The sequence below is a fragment of the Rhineura floridana genome, chromosome 4 (genome assembly GCF_030035675.1).
Source record: "Rhineura floridana isolate rRhiFlo1 chromosome 4, rRhiFlo1.hap2, whole genome shotgun sequence".
NCBI classification, from domain to species: domain Eukaryota; kingdom Metazoa; phylum Chordata; class Lepidosauria; order Squamata; family Rhineuridae; genus Rhineura; species Rhineura floridana.
In genome coordinates this window covers 138,200,904-138,216,592 of record NC_084483.1, presented here as the reverse complement: position 1 = coordinate 138,216,592, position 15,689 = coordinate 138,200,904, and the positions used below count along the sequence as shown (strand labels likewise).

General features: G+C 43.9%; 1 protein-coding gene across 1 annotated transcript in view; it reads right to left on the bottom strand.

Moving 5' to 3' along the window:
- RYR2 (ryanodine receptor 2) overlaps positions 1-15,689 on the bottom strand; it is a 725,812-nt gene that overhangs the window by 213,822 nt on the left and 496,301 nt on the right. The window contains exons 59-60 of the mRNA XM_061624580.1: positions 13,327-13,453; positions 2,609-2,724 (exon numbers count right to left, since the gene is read on the bottom strand). Coding sequence (XP_061480564.1) covers positions 2,609-2,724; positions 13,327-13,453 — 243 coding nt within the window. The remainder of the gene's footprint in view (positions 1-2,608; positions 2,725-13,326; positions 13,454-15,689) is intronic.

Genomic DNA, 15,689 nt, shown 5'->3' with positions numbered 1-15,689 from the left:
GGCTTTATGATGGGACTTCGACCCAACACTCTACGTCGACATGCGTCTACTCTGTCATCTATTCTCTCAGTTTCCTCTCCTGGAGATCATATTTCCTCACATCCGTTCATCAAACGTTTTTTGAAGGGAGTCGCCCTACGCTCTCCGGCTGTTGTCCATCAGTTCCCCTCATGGAGTTTGCCGAAAGTCCTGCAGGCTTTGCAACGCCCTCCGTTTGAACCCATCAGGACTGTGCCCCTACGCATACTGTCCTTCAAGGTCCTGTTTCTGATTGCAATCACATCTGCCAGACGCGTTTCGGAGTTGGGCGCATTGTCTTCTGCTAGACACCTCTGCGTCTTCCATAAGGACTCTGTTGTGCTGAAGACTGACCCTTCCTTTCGTCCCAAGGTCGATTCAGTTTTTCATTGCAACCAGGACATTGTGTTGCCTTCCTTTTGCCCGGATCCTACCCATCCACTTGAAAAGGCTTGGCATTCATTAGATGTCCGGAGGGCTCTCAAGACGTACCTGTCTAGGACCAAAGAGATTCGACGAACGGAGTCTCTGTTTGTATCCTTTCATCCAAGGTCTATGGGGCATAAAGTATCCAATCCTACCTTATCCCGTTGGTTAAGGGCATGCATTACTTTAGCATATGAGTCCCTGAAGCTGTCAGTTCCAGCTAGTATAACGGCTCATTCTACCAGGTCAGCTGTCACCTCGGCTGCTTTTGCCACTAATGCTCCTGTTGCCGATATTTGTAGGGCCGCAGTCTGGTCTTCCCCACACTCGTTTATAAGGCATTATAAAATTGATCGTTATGCCTCTGCTGATGCATCTTTTGGCAGACGAGTGTTGCAACAGGTTCTTAATGAGGATTAACATGTGGGTGGTCCCTCCCTATATGGGTTGCTTTGGTACATCCCACAGTGATGGCCCACCTCCTATGGAAAATGTACCATTGGTCTCACCTGAAAGGTGATTTTCATAGGAGTGGGCCATCACGACCCTCCCAGTTGGAGGATGACTAGAGATTTTATCAATGGGTTACATGTTATTGTTACACTATTATATTTAAATGTAAGAGTGAAGTCAAGACTTTTAGTTCTGTTATGTTATGTAGTTATGTTAGAGTCATGTTGCATGTGACTATTATGTTATTTTCCTGGCGGGCCTGTTGGCCTTGTTCTTGTATTTTTAGATATCTCTTTCAGACTCGCCACGAATGAACTGGAGAGTGGGAGGGGCATGACGTCCCTAGTCTTGACTTCAAAAACATTCTTGCCTTCGCACGATATGTGGAACTATTTCCCACAGTGATGGCCCATTCCTATGAAAATCACCTTTCAGGTGAGACCAATGGTACAATTGCAGTGGTAGATATCTATAGATACTTGCATGAACCATAGTTCAAACTTCTCTAGTTCCTCCATTATCATCACAAGACTGAAACAGGTTCCATCCACACTGAGCTTAATACCAAAAGGCCTCTTTTATCCTCTTTTTATTTTTAGTATCTAGGACAAGAAAATACAAGTGCAGTCCACAAGATGACCATGTCTGTCAGGAACAACTAAATCAAATAGAGCTACCCTGGAGCTCAATATGAATGTAGGTGAAAATTTATCATAAAAGCAACAATTTCTTCAAATGTTGAGGTACTTCTCCAATTTTCAGAGAACCTAAAAATCTTCTCAGATATTATTTATTTATTTAAATTTAAAACTAGCAATTGGAAATCTTTAAAGCCTATCAATACAAAGCAATGGCATGGAATATAGCATTAAACTAAATTTATGTATTAAAATAGGAATAAGAAAAGAAGGTTGGTCACCAAACAGGTTTCTTGAACATTGGTGTCTATTGATAAATTATTGGAACATAAAGTTTCAAGATAATGCAAATTCATATACTTTATTTTCACTTTATGAAATTTATTTATTAAAACTGAACAGGTTGCTTCTGTTTTATATTTGTTTAAAAAATTAGGACATGTACCAGATGTTTTCTTTTTTCTTCTTCTTTATGAAAGTTTATAATATATTTATGTAAGTTTTCTGTCAAATCAAATTTTATAAATCTTTTTTCTAGTAAATAATAATTTTTAAGAACTAATGATTTCCCCATTTTTAAAAAGACATATTATTAACTATTACATTTGCTACTTACTTTATACAGAAGAAAAAGCCTGAAAGCAACTTAACAAGATAAAATACCACTGATAAAACAACTAAAACCAGAAAATGCAAAACAATGAACAATACAAATCATAAAACGCTCATCCAATAACATATGAAGGACAAGTCCTACCCATGCCAACAAAAGATGAGCACCACCATAAGGACCAACTTAATTACCAAATGCCTGAGTGAATAAAAAGGTCTTAGCATGGTACATAATGGCCTGGTTCACACAACGTGCTAAGCCAAACTTCCTCTAATGGATAGGAGCTTACAGCTGCTTTGCTTCTCTCTGGAGTTTTTTGCTGCCACACTGAGCTAAGTCAAGGTTTGGCTCAGCATATTATCTGAACCAGGTCTCATAGCTAAGCTCTTTCCTCATTAACCATGAGCTGTAACCAAGATTATAATGGTATAATATGCAATGCTTATTTAAAATGGCTTACCAAACTCTATAATATACCGATGAGCTTCATCTACATATCGTATCAGCTGCTGAAGAAAACTGTAAGCAAATCGTTTCTCAATGGAAGGTGTGTCTAACTCTAGATCCTTTAGACCTCTAGAACAACAAGAGATTTCACTCAAACTGAGAACCGAAAAAACAGATTTTGTATTAAAAGCTCTCATATTATCACAAAGCTAGCTGTGACCACACATATCCACCCAGTTGTATACACTTTTTACATAAATTACATTAAACTCATATTAATACAGAAAAAAGTTACATATATTAATTTTACTTCCCTTTTTGTTTGTCCTTTGAGATTTGTATCATTTTGGCTTGATTCAGATGTTATCCCAAGCCACTCCATTGGCAAGCCTAGAATGAGCCTCAGGTTTGTGCAACTCTTCCTCTCTCCCCTTCTCTTTGAATACTATGATTCCCTTTCAGAAAGCACCACTGTATAAAAAATCCCTCACATTCCTTTTGTACTAACAAAGTAACAAGAATTGCAGAAACTGAGAGATAGAGTGGCCTGTACTAAAGCCAGTTAAATCTGATGTCTTCAACTATTTTAGAAGGAAGATTTAAAAATATGGCATGTTCTGAATGTACCTGTCCTTATGGTTTAATCAGGTTGAATAGATATTACATATCTACATATTATTATATACTGCCCTTTGTTGTTGTTGTTGTAGTAACAACAATAATGTGTTGAGAGAACAATCCTTGAGACAAATTTTAAAGAGAGCTCTGACCATGAGTTTGTAATTTATCTCTTGGGTGGACAAGATAAATATACAACTGGGAAGGTTGCATATTTTCTATCTGCAGTAACTGTTGACAAGAGAAAATTCTTAAAACAGACTACTGTATCTTGTCAGGGGGATTCAGAATTTTAAGTTTGTTTTATACTTTTATTCATTTAGGTTTTACACAATTTTATTCAGATTTGCAGAGATTTATTTAATTCCATTTTATTTTAATTTATGTTAAAAGAGATACAGTATTTTAAGGAGGCATGTTGTTATGTGCCTGGGAAATTTGGCACTTTCCCCAGGTAGCATGCCATCACATGGGTAGTCATAGTGCCATCTAGCGTCCAAAGGCAAGAATGCACTGGAGTTAAGATCTGTAGTGCGCGAGCCCCTCCTACTCCAGTTTCATTCTTGCCTTCGTCCGAGGCTGTTCATCCCTCCAGTAGTGTAAGGCTAGAGTAGGAATTAGTATTTTCATGTGTGTGTTTGTACTGTGTGTGTGAAAGAGTGTGGTGGGGCATCTGCTGGCTCAGCCCACTGGGGATTTTTGTCCTGGGGTCTCACCCTCTAACTATTTCTCCCTTGGTGGGGTGGTGCTTGGCTCCCTCCTTCCTCTCCTTGTTTTTCCTTTTAATTTTTGCAATCGCGGGGTGCGCTGAGGGATCTCTCGCCCCTGCCTTCAGTGGCAGTGTCCCTCCCCCCCCACTCCTGAGGCGGGTAAGAGCCCAGTGCTTCGTGCCTGATTCTACCGCCTTGGTTCCCAGCCCCGTGGCGTCCTTGCAGCATCTGTTTTCAGGACCAGTTTCTCCACTCCACCTCTGTTTCAGGCACCAGAACGCAGCTCCTGTTGCCCTGCCGGCTGCTGCCACGGCTCATCCCTGAGGCCGTTTGCTGCCTTAGCCACCAGCCACACCTCAACCATCCCACTTCTGGAGCGCGGTTCCCCCTCCAGGCGTTGCTCACTGCACTCCGGCTCCTGCTCCTTCCTTTTTGCCACTGTTTCTCAGCGGCTTGCAGGGGAGGCCTGCGGTTGCCGCTCCTTCTGGCTATTAGCCTTCGGGGGTCGCGGGCAGCCGCTTAGTGGCAATACTCCTCCAGGCTGTTAAGTGCGCCCAGGTGGCAACGACATCCACAACTGCCATTTTGGCTTGGCCCTCTCCAAGTTAATTTTTTTCACCCTTTTTGAATTTGAATTTCCCGCCCTTTGTTATTCCTCTTCTGTGATTGATTTAACAGTGAGTAATAGGTTCTTCAAGAGAATTTATTTCAATTTAAGGTACAGAGGCTACTGAATCTACAGTACTGAGGACAGTTCCTCACACACACTCTCACTGTGGGTGTGTTGTGCCACTTCCTTTCCTGCTACAGTGCACAGGAGCAGTATCGCACCCCACAATGGGCATGTACTGAGATATATTTCCGCAGCTAGTGCACAGAACCAGTACTGCACCCCCCTCCACCTGTGGGCGTGTACTAAGCTTCATTGTCTCATATAGTGCTCAGATATATATATTTCCGCAGCTAGTGCACAGGACCAGTACTGCACCCCCCTCCACCTGTGGGCGTGTACTGAGCTTCATTGTCTCATATAGTGCTCAGATATATATACTTCTTCAGCCAGTGCACAGGACCAGCACAGCACCCCCCTCCACCTGTCGGCATGTATTGCAATCCATTGACTCATACGGTGCACAGGAACAGCATTGTGCCACTCTCTCTCTCTCTCCATGGAGGCACATCTAAGCCTGACCCCCTCAGTTTGCATCTCGACTACTGCTTCTACCAGCACATGAACGGGGCTCCTATCCACCTGCCTTGCTTCGTGTTATAATGGCAGATCAGTGACCCAAGACAGATCCGCAGACGGGATAACCAGCATCGCAAGCTTCAGTCACATCACAAGGCTTCAAAGCACAAGCATTCCAAGCTCCACTCCAAGGCTGTCATGAAAACTAAACACCTCCCTACACATAGTGCCTCCAAGCGAGCTCGATATGTTTCAGTTCCTGATTCAGAGGACACTGGTCAGCAGGCATTGTCAGCTCTTTTTCACTCACCTGCTGGCTTGTCAGGCGATGAGTTCGAGGGGTTCCCCAGCCAACCAAGTTTGGACTGCCCATCTCAGTCGATGGCGACGACATCTCACCAATCAGGTCAGCCTCACCTGACCCAACACGGGCAAGTCCTGCCTTCGGAGCCTCAGGGGGCCGCACCTCATCCTCTCCTAGGCCTGCAATTGACCCCCGGGTTTCTTTCCCAGCTGAAGGATATCCTGGGGTTGTTCTCTCAATTACAGTCCATTTCCCAGCAGCAAGTGCCTCAGCGGCAGCCCAGCACAAAGGATCATCATGTTTGCAATGACGCTGTCCCACCTCCTTCTCCAGATTCTTTTGATGTTGCCAGGGGCAGAATTGGAGGTGATGATGCCAGATCGGAGGATCCTTCGGCCTTCTCCCAGGCCGAGGACGATGAGTGGAGTGAAGATTCATAATTGGAGGAGGACTCTTCCTATCGTGTATTTGACCCAGCCAACTATCTCCCACTGTGCCGAAGAGTTTTGGACATGCTGGGACTCCAATCCATGCCAGCCCAATCCCTCACTCCTCCCATGAAGGCAGCCAGGGTCCTCAAATCCCCCAGATCAGCAAATCACTTCATTCTAGTTCCAGATCCCATTGACAAACTGGCCAAAGAGGAATGAGCTAGGACGCTGAGCCCACGTCGCTTCTCTGCCATGGCCAAGAGACATTATGCTTTAGCTCCTGAGTTCATGACCTATCTAAACATCCCAGGAGTAGATCAGCCAATCTCTAACTTGGTGTCCTGGTCTCTCCTCCCAAAAGGAGGAGATTCCCAGCTTAAGAACCCATCAGAACGGCAGCTGGATTTTACCCTGCGAAAGAACCATGAGGCCGCCGCCTATTCTATTCGAGCATCTGTAGCGGCCTCCATCTTTTCAAGACCCTCGATGATGTGGCTGGATGAGCTCTTGGAAGACCCAAATCCGGATCCGACCAAACTCAGGAGGGACCTAGTCAAGCTACACAAAGTGGCGGCATTCGTAGCTGACACTCCTTTGGATGCCTCACAGCAAGGAGCACAGGCCCTGGCTGCAGAAGTAGCGGCTCGACAAACTCTCTGGCTTCATCACTGGGATGCAGATACCATAGCTAGAGTCAACTTATCCAGTGAAGATGCCCTTAAAGCAGTCTTTGTAGATCCCAAAGACAACAGTAAGACTGCCTTAGCCACATCCAAAAAAGACCACCGCAGACAGTTTTGGAGGTTTGTCCCATACCAATCTTTTCAGCCCTTACAAGGAGTGCAGCCTGGGGGGCGAGGCCGTGATCTCCGTTTTACAGACTTTGATGCCTCCAAGGGAACCTGGCACAAACAGCGGTTCCAGGGCAAGGCTCAGTACCAGGGACATCAAAGCCCTTCCACTTCATCATATGGACGGGGAGCGTGCCAGCGTCTGCAATTCTGACATCATCCCTATCAGAGGCAGGCTACTCCACTATGCAGGACTCTGGCTGGAGATTACCCAAGTTTCTTGGATCAGAGATCTTTTCTCTCAGGGTTACAGCATAGAGTTTTGGCTACTCCCTCTGACAGATTCCTTCCCTCCCCCGTTCCCAATACCCTGGAACAGCAGAGGGTCATGCAGGAAGCAATCTGACATCTCATCAACATAGCAGCAGTAGAACCAGTCCCAGAGAGATCGCAGGGTGTTTACTCCATCCTGTTTGCAGTTCCCAAGCGCGATCTGTTGTGGAGGGCAGTTTTGGACCACAAGTTCGTCGACCGCTTTGTGACGTATCAATGGTTCAAAATGGAGTCCCTTGCCTCAATTATACAGGTTATACAGCAGGGAGACTTTTTGGCTTCCATCGACCTAAAGGAGGCATACCTCCACATACCAATCTGCCCTGCCCACAGACAGTTCCTGAGGTTTGCCTTTGGCCACCATAATTTTCAATGCACAGCTATTCCCTTCGGGCTTACGTCGGCACCAAGAGTATTCAGCAAGGTGATGGTCACCCTAGTGGCCCACCTCCGCCTTCCGGGGGTCCATATTTATCCCTACCTGGATGATCAATTGCTTCAGGCAGACTCCAAGGACCATGCACGCGGCCAGGTTCTTCGTACTCTCGAGGTTCTCAGGACCCATGGTTGGCTTGTCAACATCGACAAGAGCTACAACCAACAGTGACTACAGCACCTCAGAGTGATACTGGACACAGTACAGGCCAGGGTCTTCCTATCACCGGAACGAATCACAACCATCAGAGACATGGCAAGGCTCCTGCTATGATCCTCAAAGGCAGATGTGATGTTTCTGGCAAAGGTGCTGGGAACGTTCGTGTCCACCATTCACATCGTTCCGTGGGCACAGCACCATACTCAGCCTCTCCAATGGGCCCTACTACCTTTCCAGGTGGACATTGCCAATTCCAACCATGGTGACATTTGCCTGGATTCCCCCTTTCGGACATGTTTCTGATGGTGGGCACGACCTTGAAACCTCAGCAGGGGAACTCCGTTCTGAGAACCGACAGAACTGTAATTACAACAGACGCCAGTCTAACAGGCTGCGGGCCCACTGCAACTCCCGCTTTGTCCAGGGTCGGTGGTCCAGTCTGGAACAATGTCAGAGTATCAACTGGCTGGAATTGCGTGTGGCCCATCTGGCTCTCTGACACTTCCAGCCAATCTTCCAGACAGACAACAACTGCGTAAAATCACATTTGAACAGACAAGGGGGAACCAGATCACAAGCTCTCCAGCAGAAGCAACCCGCATCTTCGACTCGGCCAAAAGCCATATGATGTCTCTCCAGGCAGAACATCTCAGTGGGACGCTGAATGTGACAGCCGACTGGCTCAGCAGGCGGTTCCGGGAGAGTGGAAACTTCACTCAGCGACATTCAACCTCCTCCAGTGCCTGTTCGGCACCTTCTTGGTGGACCTCTTCACCTTGAGTCACAACCGGCAGCTACCCTGGTATCTGGAACAGATCACGGAGTCAGTGGATGCACTGGTGACACCCTGGCCAGACGGCCTCCTGTACGCCTTCCCCCTGATTCCTCTACTGGGCAGGACATTGAGAAAGGTGAGACGTGAAAGGGCGCAACTGGTTCTGCTGGCCCCATACTGGCCTCGCCACCCGTGGTTCTCAGACCTGATCACACTGTCAGTAACTGAGCCCTGGAGACTGCCAGTCAGGCCAGACCTACTGTCTCAGGGACCGATCTGGCATCCAGACCCCAAATGGCTGAGTCTGACGGCTTGGCGTTTGAATGGAGCCAGCTGATTAACTCGGGCCTATCTCAGGGGGTTGTCGATACAATTATGGCGTCTAGAAGGCCATCAATGAATCGTATTTACCAGAGTATGTGGCTCGCCTTCTCTAAGTGGTGTGCAGGGCAAGGTTGCCGGCCTTCTCAGGCTATTGTACAACAGGTTCTGCAGTTCCTTTATAGAGGCCTGAAAATGGGACTCAAAGCTAACACCTTGCATCTTCACACCTCCACGATCTCGTCAATCCATTCTGAGTCCCCCTCTGACGCTTCTGTGCGTTTGCACCTGCTCATCAGGTGCTTTTGGAAGGGAGCGGCCCTCCTCTCACCTACGGTGTGCCATCATTTTACTTCCTGGAGTCTACCTAAGGTCCTACAAGCCCTTCAGCGCCCTCCCTTTGAACCTCTTGGGTCAGTGCCTCTGTGACTTTTATCTTTCAAAGTCCTGTTCCTGGTGGCAATCACCTCAGCAAGAAGAGTCTCTGAACTGGGAGCATTGTCATCAGCGCGTCATCTCTGCATTTTCCACAAGGACTCAGTTGTGTTATGTCCAGATCCATCCTTCTGTCCCAAGATCAGCTCAACTTTCCACTGTAACCAGGACATTGTTCTTCCTTCTTTTTGTCTTAAGCCCGCTCATCCAGTGGAGAAGGCCTAGCACTCGCTAGATGTCAGAAGGGCCCTCAAGATATATCTTTCTCGGACTCAGGACATAAGATTGATGGAGTCATTATTTGTATCCTTTCACCCAAGGACTCTGGGGGAAAATGTCTCTAAATCTACCCTGTCCTGTTGGTTGCATGCCTGCCTCTGGCGTATGAGTCACTAAAGTTGCCAGTGCCTAGTAAAATAACAGCGCATTCCATGAGGTCAGCTGCCACTATGGCCACTTTTGCAACCAACGCACCTCTTGCAGACATCTGTAGAGCAGCGGTATAGTCTACTCCAGACTCCTTTATCAAACATTATAAGATAGACCTCTACGCTTCTGCCGAGGCTTCCTTTGGGAGACGAGTTCTTGAACAGGTCCTTGCTCATGAGTAAGCATTGAGTAAGCAGTGGGTGGTCCCTCCCTTCTGGGGCTGCTTTGGTACATCGCACGTGATGGCATGCTACCTGGGGGAAATGGGCCATTGGCCTCACCTGAAGGGTGGTTTTCCCAGGTATCATGCCATCACTGCCCTTCCGTTTGGAGGATTTTTGAATGTGAATGTCACCTACTACAGTATATTGTTCAAGTTTATCATTTAGACAATAGAGTTAAGTCAGGATTTCCGTGTTTGTTAGAAATGTTTGCCCTACGGGGCCAGTTTTGTATTTTCTTCCTGGCAGGCCTGTTGGCCATTGCATTTCTCTCAAGATGTCTCACGCCGGACTCGTCGCAAATGAAACTGGAGTAGGAGGGGCTCGCTCACTACAGATCTTAACTCCAGTACATTCTTGCCTTCGGACGCTAGATGGTGATATGACTGCCCAAGTGATGGCATGATACCTGGGAAAACCACTCTTCAGGTGAGGCCAATGGCCCATTTCAATTTTGTATTGTAGTTAATTTGGGTCTGAATTAACTTTTATTGATGTTACCTTGTGATACTTTCATACTGTTAGAAACTTATTTTGTGTTGGTCTGAAGACTAGATGCAAATAAACAAATGTGAAATGAACAAACAATTGTTTGTTCTTGCTTTCAAACAGGATTGTAAATCAGGGCTTGATCCTCGTTTAAAGGCAAGTACAAACCATATTTTGTCAGGTCAGATATAAATTATGGTCTGCAGAGAAATAACTTCAGTCTAAAGGGGCAATTGTGGTAGACCCCTATAAATAATGTATGTCCTGTAGAAGTCTACATAATTATATGTTAGAGTATTATAATTATATATAGAGTATGTCAGAGTATGCTAGAGCGTGTTGTTGAAGTTGCCCCCCCTCAAAATGTAATGAAATGTATTGTGTTCTAAACGGCAAGCAGCTTGTGTACCCACTCCCCCCCCCAGCAAGTCTGGGCAAACAGCCAGACTGTAGCTCACCCTGTCAACAAGTTTGAGCCAAAATGTAAAATAGTTGAAAAAATATTAGAAGAAACTGAAGAAATTGGGGAATGCCCCATCAGGTCTTTCTGGATGACCAGACATCTCACTGAAGGAGATAACACTCTAAGGAAGATCTGAGGGGATGTTTATAAAATTATATGTCCATGAGAACAGAAAGATGACTTTGTTTGTAAAACTGTCCCATGAGAATGTTTATGACCAGTCTGTGAGGTTTTATGAATTTGTTCATGGGAAAGAACTGTGAGAATAGAAAGATGCAAATTCAGATCAGATGATGTAAATTCAGATCAGATCGGAGAGACTATAAAAAGATATCACAAACACAGTGTTTGATCAGTCCTCATGGAGTGGTCACGCTGCTGTTGTCTAATTGCTGAGTCTTAACACGAGGCTTGTTAGAGCCCCGTGGGTAAGATTTAAACTGACATTCTTTTCCTTCAATGTGTTAAGGTTTCTAGACTGTATAAGCATATTATGTCATTCTTAAAGTTTATATTATATTACTTAATAATCTTGGTTGTGTGCTATATTATTAATTCTGATTTATTCATGTATTGATGATATGCTCATATATACTCATATAGAAATGTGTAATTAATAAAAAGCATAAACTCCTCCTGTTGTAGAACTCCATTCTTCTTTTATCCTGATTTCTCTCTAGTCCTGGGAGAAATCCCTGGTGGAAGTTCCTCTTAAGTCTGTCTGTATTAGATTTATTGCTGAGGCGCAGCACAAGTCTAGGCAAGTGTGGCTGCTTCATACAAAGACACTATCAAGCTTTAGACTCAAGGGACAAGTGAAGAACCCTTGAATCTGTGCATAGGCAAGTCAGAGGGTGTTCAAACTATTCCAGGATGTACATTTGTATTATTACATTATTTATTCAGAAAAATTCCTCTCTTAGTAGCTTATAAAAGATTCTCCCAATAAAAATCATATTCAAGTCTGGTGTCAGGAACAGAAATAACATGTCCCAGTGCTGCCAGAATTATTCAGGTGGCATTTCCTGCCCTTATCTTGGTCTTCCCTGATGTTGCTTTTTGGGCTTTGCTTACTAGGCAACAGATCACAGTGATGCCCTCTGACGGAACAGAATGGTTCTGACCAGCTAGATCATGCTCAGCCCATGGTGGAGCCAAGTCTTTCCTTACTGGCATTTAGCAGTTGCCAAGTAATGCTTCCACTAATGTCCTGTGAGGCAAGGTATTCTGAGGCAATAATAGCACTTATATACAGCATCATGCATCACAATCACATAAACGTCTATTTTGCTAGTATTCCATTTTGTAACCAATTGTAGTAGTGTTGCTGTTGATGATGATAATAAACCTGCCCTTTTTATCCCAATGTAACCAGACAGGTTACAACAATTAAAAAAACATTAAAAACAAATTACATTCACAAAAATAGTCTGGGTCCTAAAAATATACCTGTACATAGGAAAATTGTCAAATATGGAATGTACATTCACCTCTCTAAGGAAGCATAAGCAGTTATTTGGGAAAATCTGAACTCTTCCCTTGTTATCCAATACTTTTGCTTTATTTTTTATTATTGGGGCCCCCTCTCTGGTCATTTTGCTGCTGTGCTACACTGAGTTTGACGTAGTATGTTGTCTAAACCTGGGCTTATGGTTTAGTTCTCTCCACGCTAACTATAAGCTATAACCAACATTATTTATCCTATGATGTACAGCTTGTGGTTTGTCCAGGGCAGCTAAACTACCAAACCCTTAAATATTAGACAGGCACCATCTCTGTTATCTTTTCGGCACCTATTGAAGACCTTCCTCTTTCAACAAGCCTTTTAAGTTGAGACCTTATCCCAGTCTGTGTCTGTGTTGGAATTGCTTTTTAATGTTTCTTAAACCTTTTTTAAAAAATATGTTTCTTAAACCTTTTTTAAAAAATATGTTTTTAACCTTTTTTTCCTTTTTTTAAGATGTCTTCATCTCTTTTTAAAAAAATGTTTTTAAACCTGCTGGGATCAAATAATAAATAAATAAATAAACTATGAGCCAAGGTTCAGGAATCTCATATCCCAGGGTCCACTTGCATTTGGCTTAGTGAGACACGTTAACCAGGTCATAGCCAGTTGCCTTCTTCAACTTGTCTCTACATGCCCCTGGATCCAGGAGAAATGCAAGTACTGCTAGCCAAATAGTGCTTTGCTTTACTATAACTGTACACAGGGAGACTCGAAACATTATTTCTTGACATAGAGAGGCTCATTCGTGCAGTTCAGAAGCCTTGCATTAATATCCATTCAACTCTATTTTTATAGTATAGCTATTTCATGAGAATTTCAGTTTTGTAAACTGTGTAAATCTTTGTGGTGGAAAACTAGTATTTAAGAAAGGTTCAGAAACAGAAAGGAAAACTTCAGATTTACTATTTGATTTGCATTTTTTTTAAAAAAATCTGGCTTGTGTATGTATATATAAAAAAGGTAAAGGTGTCCCCGTACTTGTAGTGTGAGTCATTTCCAACTCTTAGGGTGACGTCTTGCGACGTTTTACTAGGCAGACCGTATATATATACACACAAAAATATACAGTGAAGATTTAACTCAGCACTGTAAGTCTATTGCAACACTGATTAGAATTTACCTGGAGACCACATATCCATTGATCTGTAGGAACTTCAGGATATCTTGTGCTTTCTCTCTGTCCTTGGCCTTTTCTTTGGCTGTCAGTGTGTCATATGGAACAAGTAAGGGATGATTTCCTCCTCCCACTGTCATAAGTTAGAAAATGACACAAAAGTAAGGCTGAAAGGCAACCACGTAGGATATATTGTGCATAATACCAATGAGGGAAAAATAATTCCTTTATTCTGAAATGTCCATAATAAAGTTTCATAATTCATTAAGAATATTATGGTTTAATCATAGGGCATATACAACACAAATTTAATTAATGTTATCAAAAGGTAAAAATGTTCAAAAAGTACAGAATTTAAAATAAAGCTTGGCCAATTTAATACCTTATTTATTTATATGATTGATTGATTTATATCCCTCCCTTCCTCCCAGTAAAAGCCCACAATCAAAGAAAGGGGGTCCTCATTGCCATGGCAAAGCCTGTGGGGTGCAGAGGAATATTTTTGGGGACAGAGAAGAAGCGGCAAATTCTGCCTCACAGAAAGTATGTCATTGGGCCATTCTTGCACAGGATCCCATGTGGGTGAATGAGAGATTGCAATAATGGAAAGGGAGTGGGAAGGGGCTGGGAGGTTTATTTCTGATGCAATGGGAGATAGCAAGGAATTCATAAAGCTGCAGCAGCTGCCTCAGAGGTGGTGAACAGGAGGGACTACTTCACATCTGCCTCTCCTCATGAAGGGAATAGTTTGTCACCCATCAGATAGAGTTCAGGCTTGACCTCAGTGGTGACAGAAGGATATGACAGCTGCCTAATCATGCCAGTCTCCCTGAGCATCTTGTAGTGTGGGATTAGAACTACCCCTTCCTCATTAGACTTGGCTGATGCATGTATGTCATCTTCCTTCAACAAAGCTATGGTCTGTTTAATCCCATTTATTCATGTCTGCATCTTCCTCCAAGGCCATGAAGGACTGACCAACTCTGGCTCTTAGTCACCTTAAATCTGTGCAATACTATGAGGTAGTCAATGGTTCATTCAGTAATCAGGTATCATATGTAGGGTTCATATATGTTAAAATACGTGGGTTTTTTAAACCATTTTCTTCCACCAAACAGGCATAAAAAGGGAGAGACTAAAAGAAGCACTTCTGCCTTTCCAAAGTGTATCTATGCACTTGGGATGGAATCTTCTCCTTTTTTATGTTTAGTTTTTAAGTGTGGAGCCCTAGTGGTCATTAACGATCCAATTCCTTTTTCCTTCAATATATTTTCATTTTTCCAATCTCCTCTGATATATATGCTTTGCAGAGAATTTTCGATATTATAACTGCTATTTATTCACGAGTCTCCAATAGCATTGATCTTTATTCTGAACTCTGTAATTATTGCCTGTTTATATTCCTTTTCAAGTGCACTGCAGAGCAGATTAAGGCAGATAATCAAATCAGTGTCTTCCCTCCCCCTGCTTACAATCAACACCTCATTCCCCCTGGCTGCTTTCTGTCTGTCAGTTACAATAAGCACTTCATTGACATCACTGAAGGAGAATACACATTTGAAGAGCTCACATAGAAAGTAGACTGATAAAAGTATCACTCACGCTACCGATGATTTCAAAGCGAATTTTAAAAAAGGTGAATCAGAAAAAAAGAAGACAGAATCAGAAACCAGGGGCGGAGAGTTGCTACTTCAAAATTCCTTCCGCAAAGATAGATAATATCAGAAATAGTAATTAATCCAATGGCAAGTCTGATTATTGCAGAAATTGAGCCTATTGCTACTATGAACTGAGAAATGCAGCTGGAACTTGATTTCTTTCCCCCTTTTAACATTAGCCCTTTATGGAATGGAATGCTGCTCTACAGAGTCCTTCCCACAGAGGTATTAAGCATCAAAAGGAAACAGAGCATTGGCTAGGTATGAAAATAACAGCTGGTATAGCACAGTGGGGAGGAGAGCCTGGCTGGGAGTCCACAGTCTGTGAGTTCAAATCCCCACTCAAGTGTCCTGGGTGTAAAGGCCCAGCTAAAGATCACCCCCACAGTGAGTGGCTCAGGGGTTACGTCCCCTGTCACCTGTGCAGCCGTGGGCAAGCTGCATAGTCCCAAGGAGCCCAGTTGCCCCCCAGCTGACAGTTGCAGAAAGGAAGGGGCTGGCTTATGCAGCTGTGGCAAGCTGAGCAGGCCCTATCCAGCTGGGGAGGACTAGCCTCAGTGGGAGGCAATGGCAAACCCCCTCTGAATACCGCTTACCATGAAACCCCTATTCATAGGGTCGCCATAAGTCGGGATCGACTTGAAGGCAGTCCATTTCCATTTCAGGTATGAAAATAGTTGCAAAGTTTTATGATAGAAATTATTACAGTTT